The 15,034-nt window shown below is 49.5% G+C and overlaps 1 protein-coding gene across 1 annotated transcript; it reads left to right on the top strand.

Annotated features, from left to right (window-relative positions):
• The first annotated feature begins 798 nt into the window (after positions 1-798).
• Positions 799-12,973, top strand: LOC119091654 (putative protein phosphatase 2C T23F11.1). Its single transcript, XM_037214465.1, has 6 exons — positions 799-928; positions 5,621-5,850; positions 6,164-6,369; positions 8,747-8,972; positions 9,188-9,279; positions 11,225-12,973. Exons 2-6 carry the CDS (start codon positions 5,664-5,666, stop codon positions 11,477-11,479), a joined length of 966 nt encoding a protein of 321 aa, XP_037070360.1. The 5' UTR covers positions 799-928; positions 5,621-5,663; the 3' UTR covers positions 11,480-12,973.
• Positions 12,974-15,034: the final 2,061 nt, after the last annotated feature.

Here is a 15,034-nt window from a genome sequence, read left to right as displayed (position 1 = left end):
GCGACAATCACTAAACGATTCAACGCATGCTATGCGTTGCCGTTGCTGCCGTTGTTAGCGCAGTGTTTCCTGCCGTCGTCGCGGCCTCTCCCCCCGAAACCATTTTCCCGGTACCTATTCCGTTGCGTTTCGTTTCGTGCGCGGTATGCTGCGCAGGATGGCCCTGGTGTAACGCGTAATCGTCAACGAGGCGTTACACTGGAAATTATAATATCCAGTACCTAAGATCACTGCCCCATGGCCTGAGTGTGGATGACCATTCATGTTCACTGATTGTGGTACTAAAATAACTGATTTTATGTTCAGCCGTTTACCGAGGTTAATAATAATGAGGGCAGCCCTGTTGAAAAGCAATGGAGAAATGCACTACAAATGTACTCTCTCAATGTACCTGTGCGGAAAAACTTAACGAGAGGCGACTAGCATGGAGTATTTGCGTGAAAGCCGACTTGAGTTATTATGTCTTCCTGACGCAGCTATGTAGCATGTACTCCAACGTCCTACAAACGTTCTATGACGTAGTCAAATGATGACGTTTAAGTAATTCATTTTCTGCATTGTAAAATTTGCAATCTAGAGCAGTCTTTTGGACTGAAGTAATACCTGTGGTTACAAATGCATCTACTTCTATATTTCATGCAGGCGTCAACATCTTCAAATGTTAAATATGCCTTCAAAATTTGAGAATGTTTTGTGTACTACTATTTAGCATTGATTTAAAGAGGCAAAGCCAACTTTAGCACCGACCTTGGCACATCTAATGGTGACATCCTTGACGTTCAGGGCGTTTCGCAGCAAGCGAGTAAGGCGTGGGGCTGTGGGTGGAGGCGGTATCTAATTGTCACGAGATTTCAATCTTGGTTCGTAGCTCAGGTCCTTGCCTTTTTGTTGCGGCTCTTTATCTCAAGCTCCCCACTCTGGAGTCATGGTAAGATTCGCCAGGAATTGATAACAAGTGTGCCGTTATGGCATGCAAGTCACGTATGCTTTTGGATAGGTAGGTATCTCGATTTAGGCACAACGGTTATATTGCTGCCTTAGGTAGAGGAAGACATAGGTACCTCATGTAACAAAAGAGCATTGTACATAGGTTGTCTTGTTAATGGAAACAAATGCTGTAGATGATCATAAAACAGGTATATCTACACTTTTACATTCAAACTATAATAACTTTTATAGGTTATATCAAAGCACTCCAGAGATGCAACATTCCTGCCCCATTTGCACCATTACTACAATGGTGTGATCTGCATGAAATACCTCTGTGAAAATGGCCTTTGAAGGAAAGTAGGAAAAAAGAACTGTAGGCTCACCTAACCCAACCCAAGTGTCATCACCTTGACCAACCTCCCCCCATCAAATCCCCTGCTACCCACTGTCTCAGCATTTGTATGCTCAGTGCGACAGAATAGCACTTGACAGACATTGGCCATCCTTATCATAATTATTGTATTTGTAAATGTAAGATGATAAGATGTTCAGGAATATTCCTGTTTGATTATCATGGTGTCTGATGCCTTACAGACTTCAGGTATTGAACAATTCAGTATTACAGTGTAAGTTACTAGTCTGGGCAATGACCCTACCTTATGTTGCAAGTCTGTAGAAGCAAGCATTTCAGTATATGAGGATTTCTTAAATTTCAAAATGCTGACCTGATACTCTGGGTTTCAGTCCAAATAAATTTTACCAGGAATTACTTTTGAAGTGGATGTTCCACATTCAAAGATATCAAGCATCAAGCATCAGATGTGATGAAACAAGCTCGAGGCCATCTGTAACTGATGCTCATAATGCCAAATATGGAATATCAAATATGAACATCTCACCTTTCTCACCTTACCTTTCTCCATTTTTGCAGGCATATAGGGTAGGAAGTAGAGTGGCTCAGGTCATAACAAGAGCAGGATTGTTAACAGCTTTGGAAGGTTTTCTGCATGGCTATGTCAGTTCAGAACCCCATACAAACTTGGGGCACTCCCCTTTAAGGTACCTGGCACAGTTATACCATCTGAAGAGGGAGGTTATTTATGAAATATGTGGTTTGCAAAATAAGGAGCTTGGTACAGATAGTGCCCTCACAGAAAAGAAGGGTATTGTTTAGAAAGACAGAGAAGAGGGACATCATGAAATGGATATATTAGGGATACCTTGTCATTTTACTTTTAAAAATTTGACTGAATGTGATGCTTTTATATGGTAGATAACATAGCAATGTGATATTTCACTACACATCAAAAGGACAGCAACAGGTTGTGTGGGTGGGCAATGAAAAGGCTTGAATGTCTTCAGATATGGAATGTTCCCCTTATAGGAAATGTTCCACATCTGAAGATATGGAGGCAAACATCAGATATGGTGACAAAATTTCATTTATAGCTATTGGTATATTTTTAAGTAAAAAACACCACTAGACTACTCTATTCCTCTATTTTGTAACTATGCCCCACAATTTTGATTGACCCTGTCATGCTCTGCACAACATTGCATCAGAGTCAACTGATGGTTGTTGTGTTTGTAGATCATGCGTATGAATGCCTGATATGAACAACCGGGCAGTTGCATTTTTCTTTGACTAAGCCACCACATTTTCCTGGCATGGAGTAATGGCAAGATCTCAATGGTATGGTGCCATGGATGCCTGGAAGACCTTGAAGTAGTGTGCATAAAATTGTGTTCACATCTTTGTGAGCACATAGCTCGGAAATCAGAGGGATTCAGGTCACAAAAGGGCATGGCTGTGAACTGTACCAAATGTTCTTGAATGTGACTATTTCAGGTTAAAACCCCAGACAATTAAGGAACACTCCCTTTGAGTCACCAGCACAGCAATAGTTGAGCCATGTTTAATGTTGATGTAGTCTGGCACTAGTAAGCTGGAATGGTGCAATAGATGCATGCACATGCATGTGCACCACTGGCTGGATTTTTGAAAATTGCCTAGTACAGTTTTCAATGAATGAAGGTGAAACCTTAGGTTTATCTATTGAGCACATGGGGAGGACCATTGCTTCAGGCTTACATAGCTTTACTCTTTGGCTTATCTCTTGGCTTGATTTAAAACATTCCCATGATATATTCACCAACTTTATTTTTACACCTCCGGGCATTATTTGTGGGACAATGCATAATTACTAGATCTTGTCACAAAGCAAAACTATTTCAGATGTAACATATTTACCTGCAAGATTGCAGTTTTTACTTGTACCTGTACCTGTAAGACCATGTGTTCCTGAGATGCATCCCAGCATGCATCAATAAGGACATTTAGATAGCTATATTTCAGTGCCAAAAAAACTGAATTTCAATGAAGGTGATGAGAGGAAAATGACTCTGTCCATGGGACAAATTAACTAACAAACTGAGATCATGCAATGTGGAGCATGTCTTCATGTGTGAAAGAATATCTGGTGAAAATCACCACACTCCATCTGTTTTGCCAATGAAAGGCAAGGAAAAATAAGTTATTCCCAGATAGAGAATTCCCACTAATGCAAAACAAGCATTTCTTCAGGAAAAGCTGCATGATGATGAGGAACATGGTTTATCATTCAGCCCGCACACGTGGAAGAAGCATTCAAAGGACATGCACCCACAGTCTTATGTGAAAGTTTTGGAGAAATCTGAAATTTTATTGCGGATGGAATTTTGAGAGGATAGATTTCCAATGCATTTTAGGGTTACACCAATTCATGATTGCAAACAAAGGTTAAATTTGAACATCTGGAAAGAGCTGATGGCACCATGGGGCAAACATTGAGAGGGCCAAAGAAGTGAACAGAACCTCCAGCAGTGTATTGCGTGAGATAACTGCTCTAACATCACACAACGCAGCCCGACCTGAACTGGCATATGGGTCCAAGATGTTGAGTTTACCAAAGACCAAATCACCCAAAGGATAGGAGGACATTTCAGGCACCAGGGCAAGATAGGGTGACCCACTGGTCTTGAAGAAAATGCCCACAGTGCCACCAAGGCCCCTCCTTGTTCTTTTTCAGAGGTTAATCCATAGCATCCACACACTATAGCCAAGGGAAGAGCACAGATATTGTTCTGCAGAATTTTACAGAGATTTTAACTCCATGTTATGTCAGTGACTGCTTGAGGTGCTCACAGCTCCAGGGATCTGTGGAAAACTGCCCAGTTTGATCAGACATTTCATTCCAGAAAGAAGGCAAGGCAAGGCAGGGATTGACAAATGTCTGTCTGTATGACAGCACTCAATGTTGTATGGTGGGGAGCAGTTGTGGTGCCAGTATTCTGTTATGTCAGTAAATTAGTCTCCTGACAGGGGTTTGAAGTAATGGCACAATGTATGTAGGCAACCCCAACCTATTTTGTGCCATCATAGAGAAAATGATGTGCAGCTCCAAGATGACCTCAAAAAGTGTTAATTTTTGTCAGTTAAATGAATGTTTTCTTCTAATACCACCCGAGACAAAAGCCTGCACTTTGAATGAACAAACCCATACCACGAGTATCAAATGAGGGAGTCCAACTTGCAGAGGATGACATAGACACAATCTGACCATATACAGCCTGGCCTAAAGACCAAATCATCATGCAGCGAGTAACAGCAGAGGTTTGAGAGTACTGGTGGATGAAACTGTGAAATTTGGTGATGGCTGGTTGTGGTAACTTAGAAGTCGTGAGGTGCTGTAAGTCATAAAGTAGTCTGGTGAGGATATGGACTGATAACATTACCACTCCTGCACAAAACTCTGTTCAGGTCAATATCAGAGCATGACTTAAGTTTTTTGGGCCTTTCTATGAGGAGATCAGAGATAAAAAGCTGGTTAAGAGGGTGCAGAGCAGAGCTACTCACCTTGTCCCAGGTATCAGCCATATGAGTGATGCCTCAAGAATCTTAAGCTCCTTTTACTGCACTACAGGCATATCAGTGGCGATGGTTCATGATCATAGTGTATGCAGCCCCACATGACATCTCTGACATGAAAATGTTGAGTATGTTTTCACTTCCACAACTAACCATAAGTCACTCCTTGATGCTTTCAAACCCTGGGTGTCACAAATTTTGAGTCATCACAGCTTTAGTATCAGGTTGATCCATCATTGGAACAGTCTTCTGGCATCAATGATAAAGTAAAAAATAGTTAATTCATGATGTAGTCGAAAGTAGTAAACAAATCTGACAACAGACCTCATAAACAGAGCATGTGATCCCCAGACCGAGGTGAGTCTCATGCTGTGGGATACCACAAGCAAAAACACCCTTTAAAATCAAATCAGTACAAGGCTTAAGGCATATGATTATTCAGACTGCTTGCTACTTCGCACCTAAGTCTCATGAATGCAAGGCATGTGCACTTACAGGTATTCATGCATTTAGATTGCTTTGATGGCTCAGGCTTTTTATGGCTGATGTCTGCTCTGGCTTCATGCCATTTGAAATGGTGTATTTGAGTTGCTGGTTTTCCCATTTTTAGCAGCTGGCCTCGGGCTAAAAAATACAATTGTGACTACAGCTTCAGCTTCATGTGGCTACATCTGCTGACCTTGTCTTTGTCATAGTGGATCTGTTCACTGCAGCTTCTGTAAGTGTAAGAAGGACCATTGGTCTTTGGGTATGTAGTTGCTATTAAACCCTCATTGCCCCCAGATGCTGATGTGAGGTCCCATCAGTGACCAACCATCCAGCCACCATGGGTCAGATGCTCTCTGAGCCGGTGACCCACAAGGAGACGCACAGTCTCTGGTCGGAGGCGTACCGCGTGGGTTCCAGCTGTATGCAGGGGTGGCGGGTCAGCATGGAGGACGCGCATACCCACATCCTCTCGCTACCGGACGACCCGGCCGCCGCCTTTTTCGCCGTGTTCGACGGCCATGGAGGTGAGGCGCCCCTGCCCCGCGACGCCGGCCGTTGACGACCTACGTGTCGTTCAGGGAGTGGCCGCAGTAGACCTGAAGTTAGCCAGGGCGTGCTTTTGTTGCTGCTAATGGCGCACCCTCAACTTTGTTCCCTGGAACAATGCCCACTGAGTTTTGTAACTTTCAGTCTGGTTGACTCATAACATTCAGTGTATATCATAAAGTTTCATCCAGATATAAGCCGCACTTGAACGTGAAGATCCCACTTAGCAGATTGTTGCTGGAGACCCTGACCCCAGCTGCATCAATTTGAACGGGGATGTTTGCACGGCAGGCGAGAAGGTGGCGCAGTACGCCAGCAAACATCTTCACAAAGTGGTGGTACGCCGCCCTGAATACGAAAAGGGTCGCGTGCAGGAAGCGCTGCAGCAGGCGTGCCTGGAAATCGACCGCATGATGCTGGCCGACGAGGTGCTGAAGGATGACCTGGCGGGAACCACCGCGGTTAGCATACTCATCCGCAACGGCATCCTCTTCTGCGTGAGTCCCGGCTAAAAATAGGCGATGACTTTGTAGCGGTGACTGTTTTGTGTTGCACGAATGATCTGTTTTGCAAAGGCTCCGGGAATTTTTCTCGAATGGTAGGTGTTCCAAAAGTTGCACAGTGGTGAGCATGTACGGCCGCGTGGGAGAGGCCGGTGCCGGCGTCTCGACAGCAGCGCGGCAGTCTCGTAGCCCGGAACCGATCCTGACTGTTAACCCACCACCACCGACTGCACACTGACCGGCCGCCGGCAACCATTCCCTGTTGGCCGACTTAATGAGGCGATCGCCGGGGGCAGAAGTCCTGCAGTGTATGGATGGAAATTACCACACACTCTCAGCCCGTGTAAAACCCGTAACGATGGGTGACAGTCTATAGATGGAAATTACCACACACTCTCAGCCCGTGTAAAGCCCGGAACGGTGGGTTGCAGAGATAGATAGAAATTACCACACTTAGCTTGTGGACAACCCGTAACAGTGGGTGGCAAGGAGAGATAGAATTTACCACACACTCTCAGCTCGTGTAAACCCCGCATCGATAAGTGGCAGGGCGCCAGCTGTGATCTGGTGTGAGACCGAACAATCAGCGACCCTGTTGTCAGTGACTAGCTAGGCGCGAGTGCACTGCAGTGCTAATCGATCTAGCGCCCAGTCCGAGGCAGATAATCCCTGTGCCGTACTTTGTGACGGGGTTCAGACCGCGGGTCCAAGCTCCGCACGACGCCACCGACATGCCGAGTGAGCGGCGCCCAGTCTAGCCGGGAGCTGCGGGCTGCGCCTGGTACCCCCGGCGTCGGAGGGAGGGAGGGTGAGGGGCAAAGGTATCGGATCAGAGATGCATTCGCGTGATCCTGCAGGCGCCCGACTTCTCTGGGACCCAGAATGCGTTGTAGATGGGGTGTCTCCAAGGGGTGAAGTCAGAAAAGAAACGAACTCTTATAGTGAGATGACTGTCCCAAAATGGCTAGAACCCGTATTGTAATGAGAATGAACACGCGGCTCATGCCTGCTTCGCTACGCGAAGAGGCAACAACAGTGTTGTCTCCTGCTACAGAACATTTTAAACGCATTAGATGTGTAAAATATGTACTAAAGGGTTGAAGAGCCACGGCCGCCCATGGGACATGCGCGAAAGCCACTATGCTTTCTTTCTTTACCCTGGAGGAAAGTCACTCACTACTGCTTTGCTGCAGTGAACCACCGACACCACGAATGTTCCCCCAACAAACCGCTGAAAATGAAGCTACTTTGCCAAATAAACCTTACAAAAAAGCTATCGTTAAAATTGCAGCAATGTGTCGCATGAAGGGGAATCGGCCCCCTGTTCGCATGCCTTAGGCCCCCAAGTAAGTGGCCAAGGTCTGTGAATGCAAAAATTAATTTGAAATGGGCACAACACTATAAGAAGTGCGTTGACCAAGCCAGTGTGGTACGCGAGCTGAAGTGAAAAATCGTACTCTTGCAGTGGCTGCTAACTTGTGCAATAATAAATCAAGTTTGCTTGATCGCGCGCGCAAATTTTGTAATGCGGGCTTAGCAGCGCAAATCTGGCACGACTGACCTTACGCACACCAATACCACCTTTAAGATGGCAGACTCCTCTCGAGTCATTTAAAACTCGTGTGAGTGGTGTCCTCCCTCTGTCCTTCCTGCTCATCCGGACGCGTTGTCCAGCTTGACCGCTGACGCTGAAGGCTGCTGGCGTGACGGCCATGGCCTGCACTCTCGGCATGAATGAACAGTCTCACACAAACTGGGATCAGAAACACATCGTTGTTCGGGATGTTGTGCCGTCTTTCTGGAGGTTCTACTGTGGCTCATCCTGCCCCCCATGCGTTGGCATAAAGTGTGTCCCTGCTGGAACAAAGTCGATTAAAACAGCGTATCGCGCACAGCGCTTATAAAGGCCTTTCTCGCCCGCACTGTGCCCAACGCCGATGTGGGGCGAGCGTGCACTTACGTCGTGGATATTCACTTCAGTTGAATCCACTATGTGTGCATATTCCACCGGAATCATTGTAGCTCCCTGTGCCTACGTGTGGCTATTATGAGGGCGGTAACCATACAAGAATACCAACACTCTTGAATTTGGTGTTTAAAATCGCACGAGCTGACAGCAGCTGTATGTATTTGACGCTTGTTTGATACATCATACGTACCCCTGACGTAGTTCACGCGATAAGCTTCTTCAGCCCAAATTTCAGCCGTACAGTATTTGCCTACCTCCGGAACAGACCGGAACGCCAGGAGGCTCGGCCCACTGCCGCTCGGAGCGCGGTAGTGCAGTGAGCCGTGGCGAACGACAGTGTGGGTGCGGTGGCGGTCGGGCCCTCAGTCTGCCCTCTGACCCGGCATGTGGCGCGCTCTGCAGGCGAACGTGGGCGACTCGCGGGCCATCGCCAGCGTGGGAGGTCGCCTGGAAGTGCTCTCATTCGACCACAAACCCAACAATAAGACGGAGGTGGAACGGATCACGGCGGCCGGCGGCTGGGTCGAGTTCAATCGCGTCAACGGCAACCTGGCGCTGTCGCGCGCGCTGGGCGACTTCATCTTCAAGCGGAACGAGGAGAAGTCCCCCGAGGACCAGGTGGTGACGGGTGAGCGAGCCGTCCCACACGAGTCCGGCCGTACTGCGCGCGCGTAGTTAGGCCATGGAAAGCCGGAAACGTGCGGGTGTGACGATGTGCCTGTTGGATGCCTTTAGCCTTGTTTCTGTGGGTACGTGTGCGTCAGCCAGCATTAGTTGTGCCAGCAAGCGTGAGATGTGTACGCCAGTCAATGGTCTAGCGGTGGTACGGTCCGCTGTTTTCAGCATTTCCCGATGTCGAGACAAGAGAGATCACCAAGGACTGGGAGTTCATCATTATGGCTTGCGACGGTATCTGGGATGTGTTAACGAATCAGGTAAGCGTCTTGCTCTGCTGGTACTATTCGTGATAAACGACAGGGTTTTGGCATTGCCACTGGGTAAAGTGTGTCGAGATGCATATTGTTTTGGTAGCTAAATAACTCCTTTAAATAATGAGTCGCCTGCGTGGTGTGGGGGATGATGCTGCCCAGCAGTCCTGGACAATGAATGGTGCTGAACTAGTGACCCAAGGGTCCAGCTGCCCTGGGCACCAAATGATGCTGGACTGGTGACCCAACGGTCCAGCGGCCTTGGGCGGAGAGTGATGCTGGATTAGTGACCCCTTGGGCGGCGGATGATGCTGTACTGTTGACCGTTGACCTGTTGAACGTAATCCTGGTCGGCCATCGTGAATGGTCGCGCCGCGGCATTGTACCGGGTATAAGAACGTCCGCATTTCCGCCCGCCAGATATGCCGGCGCAAAAGTATCTAATAACTGGATCAGTCCGTCTTAGGTCTCGGGTAAAGGGTACGGGTCTTCTTAGCAAATGCTTCGAACTTGAAGCCACCCACGCACACCATTCAAAATGTATCCAAGATTTTCAACATAAAAGCAACACAACTCTTGTCTCCACAGTTCAGCTTCGAGCCACCTTTTGTGGTGCCTATTGACAAATCAGAACAAATCAGTGTAGGTCAAATTGTAATTGCACGCTAACTGTTTTCAAGTCTGAATACACCAACACCCAATATGCGTGCAGCATTTAGTACATGCATCTCAAATAAGCGCAGGACTCGTCATTGCGGGACTTTTGTTGAGATAGCATTAAATCGCAGTTAATACCGAGGTTGACAATGCGTGTAAGTTCCAGCATTTAACCAGTATCTTCCACTTTCAATACCATTTCGGATGTCATCGTTACACACCAGTACCATTTAAACGGAAGTCGACGTAAAGCAGAGCTAAAAACGACCGATCGGGGCTGTTGCCGTGGTGTAGAGGAAACATGTAATGCAGACGATGTAGCTCGTGATCCAGGGGCACTGTGCGCGAGTCTCAGACCGGACGCACTGTTTGGCAAGACTGAAATGGACAGGCCAGCTTGCAACGGGCCAACGGGGGCCGCCCCAGGTTCGGGGTGGCCCGGCCGCAGCACTGCGCGGCAGGGAAGACCCGCCACATTCCTGGCTGGGGAAGACACGGAGGCCAGACTACGTTGAACTTGATGGCACAACATGGCTGGTGGATTGAGACCTCAGGCTATACCCAGCAAGCTATGCCTAGGTGACACTGAGCCCAAAGCCAGTCTTGGAAACCATTCGTAATAATATATAACAACAGCGGCCTCATCCTGATAAAGAAAAACGCGGTTAGAGTCGTCTCGCTTTCCTCACATCTGCTTTAGTCACGATTTTATTCAGATGCCCGAGTGTCGTTTGTGCGGCGCGGCTTTGTAGGGAACTAGTTGAAGTAGCTTTCCATACATACAATACAATACAATAGTTATCATACTACGTTAACGTTTTAGTAGTACGTTGCTGTGAATCGGACCATCCGTGTTGACGACCTTCATTTAGCTGAAACGGACGCTCAGTTTGCTTTCGACATCAAACATCCAACAAATCATTATTTGACCTCTATTGCTGTAAAGCCGATGCTGCTGGTGCAGCGCGCTACACATTCCAGGCGGTTGGACAGGTCATACATGCGGCGTGGCGATAAAGCCTTTCGCTCTTATACTGATGTCAAAACTGACGTGTACTCCTGTGCGACGATGTGTTTGTTGGAACGCTTTACTTAACTCAATTGCCAATGGACATTTACAAGGAAGGGTAATGCTTTACTATTTGCAGGCGTCGTGGCTTAGATCATATGCGATGCTGTCACGGCTGCAGAATACTTGTGCCGTCGCGATGCTGTGGTATGCGATGTGGGGTTTGTGGTTTCGGTGAGCACTTCTGTTCGCTGATACCATTCCCACGTCACCTGTCGCCACCAGGAAGTGCTGGATTTCGTGCGGACCCGCATCGGCCAGGGCATGGAGCCCGAGGACGTGTGCGAGGATCTGATGACGCGCTGCCTGGCGCCCGACTGCCAGATGGGCGGCCTCGGCTGCGACAACATGACGGTGGTGCTGGTCTGCCTGACGCCCGGCGGCTCGTACGCGGAGCTGAGCGCCCGCTGCGCGCAGCGGCCGCCGGCCGGCGCCGCCGCCGACAGCGACACCGAGGAGGACAACAACTGCCTGGTGTAGCGGTGCCGCGCGCCAGCGGCAGCCGTCCGCCGGGCCGGACCGGGCCGGCCGCGGCGGCCAGCTGAGGCCAGAGACGGCCAACGGCTCGGCCGGTCGGCCACAGCATTCCCCGCTCAGTGGAAACGGCGTCGGTCCGGCGCGGTGCACCGCAGCCCATCGGGGCACTGACTGCGCTCGTCAGCGATGACACGGCCCACGGTCTGCCTGGATACCAGCAAATCGTCGCCACATAATAGGAGCTCTAGTCAGCTGGAAAATCAACGTGACCTGACTGGATAAGTGATCAGCCGCTTAACATCTTTCAAATTGTATATACCTGGAACCCGAATTGTTAGCGTTGTTGATTGGTGTGTTACTGGACAAGTTTGAGATCAATCGTAATAGTCGCCCATGTTCGTGATGGTGGCGAAATTCCTGTTTCGCGTGTACCCGTTAGCTGTTTCTATTGGGCATGGGATGACTGTAGGGGTCACCGTGTCGTGCTCTGTTCAAACCGAAAATTATTTTCCCGTTGTCCATGGCTGAAATTAAGCGACCTGGGAAGGGCATCCATTCGCCACTGTAATACTCGGCACTTCAGGCCACGCATAAAAGGCACGGTTGTGCGCTGTCATTGCTCTGTTTCGCTGGGGGAGCTCTGGCCATGCTGTGTCCATTGCCATGTGAGCGAGACGCGCGTGTGGTAGAGGACGTTGTAGGGAGGGTATGGCTGGCATCGGTGTGGGGTTGTGGTAGCGCCTTCGTAGTGTACACATTGACAAAATGATGCCTGTGGAGCGGGTTGGCTGGTCAGAGCCGGTTAAGTTAGCAATTAGGCTTCTGGTCTGCCCCATCATGCTTCTTCGCACAGCATGGTGCTTGGGGGTGGGACCCATGGACGCCGCTGTGAGTGGATGTATGAGGAAGCTGGACATTGCTGGGCCGCGTCGGACGCTGGGCGGCAGGGAGCCCTTTGTGCGCCTCCTCAGGCTCTAACAATGCGTCGGCCGTCACATGCAATAAGGTGGTGGGATGGTATCCCACAGCGTGCGGCGGCGGCTGGAGCAGGTCGGGGCACGTGTGACCGGAAGCGACACTAACGCCGGTGACACGTGCCGGGCCGGGGTCGCCTCGCCCTCCCTCGCCCGGTCATGATACCAGCATGCTTCACCCATTTCTGGTGCGTACAGTTATCTATGTGCTCGCGATTGTACTTAAATTTGTCCTGGCCGTGCTATGTCTGAGCGAATGTGTGGGCGCCGAGGGGCGCTCCTGGCCGGCGGCGATGCTCTGCAGTGTGCTTGGCGCGCAGTGCTGCCGCGCTGCGACTGGTGGCGCGCCGCCCTCATACAACAAATCATCAGTCATGCGCAGGTCATACCGCCGACTGCGCGCACCATTAATCCACATTCCTCGATACCGGAACCAGTGCGCACGGACGCTCGGTCGCTATAATATAGACTCGCATATTTTGTCAGTTGTTGAAATCTAATAAAGGCATGATTAGGTTGTTTTCTTCTTATTTATCAGAGGGATGGCTGCATTCGCATTTGGGTAGATTCCAGATTCAGGGGTGTTAAAAAAAGGACTTTAATCTGGGACTGCTGCAATCTAGGCTGCTTGGTGTGGCATCAAATGGAAGTCTTGGTGATCATGATTGTAATACATAACAGTTGACGGGAGGACTGCAGCGACGTCACCAACATCTATGGTACATCTCGCTAGTGGCCGGTACCGCCGCACCCATTGTATAATAGCTGTGATTGTCACAGGCGGCACGCACGGACGCAGCCGCGGATTTGGCGTTGGGGTCAATTTTCCGACGGGCTTCTTCGCAGGCATTTTCCCGGGCGAAACGTTCCAACGGGTCTCATGTGTTTGGGCGGGAAGGGTACATTGACCCTACATCAGCCTGTTCGTGTTCCTCTAAAACTAGGTCTACTGTACATCCCCGTATAAGTGAAACCGAAACCGACATTTATCCGTGAATACGGGATCTGGGAGGCAAAAGAACGCACCGGGTCACAGATGGTCATACGAGCCAATCACGAAGATTTGTTTCAATCCGAAGTGATGCCAACCTGCGTAAGTTTTAGGTTGCTGGAGAAGCCATTTTTCGTGGATTCGATACGGTTAAGCCGTGAACTTATCATAGGTGTGGAATGAGACTTCGCTCATTATTAGGTGGAGTAGTCGGACGTTTGAAGGTTATGTGCGCGCGTCCATTTAGAATACTGCGTGCATTCCGGCGGCCCGGCGAAGGTGGCGCCGCGACCGGGCTGGAGTGACACAAGATCGCTTCATTGGACCAGTACGCTCGGGGCGTCTGATCCACACTGGGCCCGACTCTTAACGAGTCACCAGCCCGGTGATGTACCGGCTCATAGCCATTTGGCGCGTATGAAGCAAAACTAAATACGCGCATGCCATGATTGTTCCTGGTGTATACAAGAACATACGATTCCTTAAAGAGTAGATCCTTACGAAAAACTGCTCAGGCCTGTCCGGTAGACATAATTCCGCTGTGCCCTCAGGAAAAATGCATGTCAGCATCGTTCGCAAGGTACCCATTCGGATTCATATTCGTAGGCGCTGAAAACGCTGTCACGCAATACCCTGTCATGAATACATCGAATCTAAGCTTGAAAATAGCCACGTGCTAGTTGTGACTGCAAACATGCAGCATGAAGCATCGCCAAAATGGCGTCTCAGGGTCGCCACAAAGCCGTAGGAAATCGGAGGTAAAAAAACATGGCGACGCAATACCCGCCAACAATGTATAGTGTAAATGTGAGAACAGCCACATACTCGCCGTGATGGCAGGTGCTCTCGCTCTCATGCTCTTCTGGCAACCTGATCTCTGAAGTGTACCAAAAACCTCCAGACGATTAGGGGTAAAAAGGCACGGTCGTACACAATGCCGCCATAAGTGCATCGATGCCAGACTACCATATAGACTACACTCCAGGTAATTAGGGAAACGTACGCCACCGGCGACCAGCCGTTCGCCAATACTAACCGACCCTGCATCTGAGCCGACGTGCCGCGGTTCCGCCCTGCCTCTGCAGGATGGCCAGCCGGCCCCTCCGGTGGCCGGTGAGTGACCAGTCAACGTCACACGAGCCCGAGGCTTGCATGATGGAGACGGGCGACACCACGGGGGCAGAGCGTCACGCTGAGGCTGTTGCGATCCCACCGGGCGGCGGTGACAGATGTTACGATGAAGTCAATGGTGGTGTGATGGACACGACAGCGAAATGGAGCTGAAAAAGTGACCAGCACTAATGCTTTCACGCAGACAGAAATACGAGATATCTGGACGTGCGTGCATCGCTGACATCCCCTCCCTCGACCGTCAATGGTCAACACCGACAGTGCACGATCGTCAGGTGCTCGTCGCTGCACAATCGAATCAGACGTTCAGTCGCCAATCCATGGTACGGAAAAGGCAGGTGAGGAGAGCGTGAGGAGGAGCGCCAGCAATGCAACGGCACGTGGGCGCGGGCCACGAGGTACTACGATCGGACATATTTAGGACGAATTCGAAGGATTTGCCGGTTTCTGTTGAAATTGAGT

This window comes from Pollicipes pollicipes, unplaced genomic scaffold, assembly GCF_011947565.3.
Source record: "Pollicipes pollicipes isolate AB1234 unplaced genomic scaffold, Ppol_2.1 Scaffold_3447;HRSCAF=4054_pilon_pilon_pilon, whole genome shotgun sequence".
Taxonomy (NCBI): Eukaryota; Metazoa; Arthropoda; class Thecostraca; order Pollicipedomorpha; family Pollicipedidae; genus Pollicipes; species Pollicipes pollicipes.
This window is presented reverse-complemented; position numbering and strand designations above follow the sequence as displayed.

Excerpts from the sequence above, each read along its gene's own strand:
- LOC119091654 (XM_037214465.1), top strand. The coding sequence starts at position 5,664 with ATGGGTCAGATGCTCTCTGAGCCGGTGACCCACAAGGAGACGCACAGT. Across the intron at positions 8,973-9,187 it reads CGAGGACCAGGTGGTGACGG|CATTTCCCGATGTCGAGACA; the intron begins GTGAGCGAGCCG and ends CGCTGTTTTCAG. Across the intron at positions 9,280-11,224 it reads GGGATGTGTTAACGAATCAG|GAAGTGCTGGATTTCGTGCG; the intron begins GTAAGCGTCTTG and ends TGTCGCCACCAG.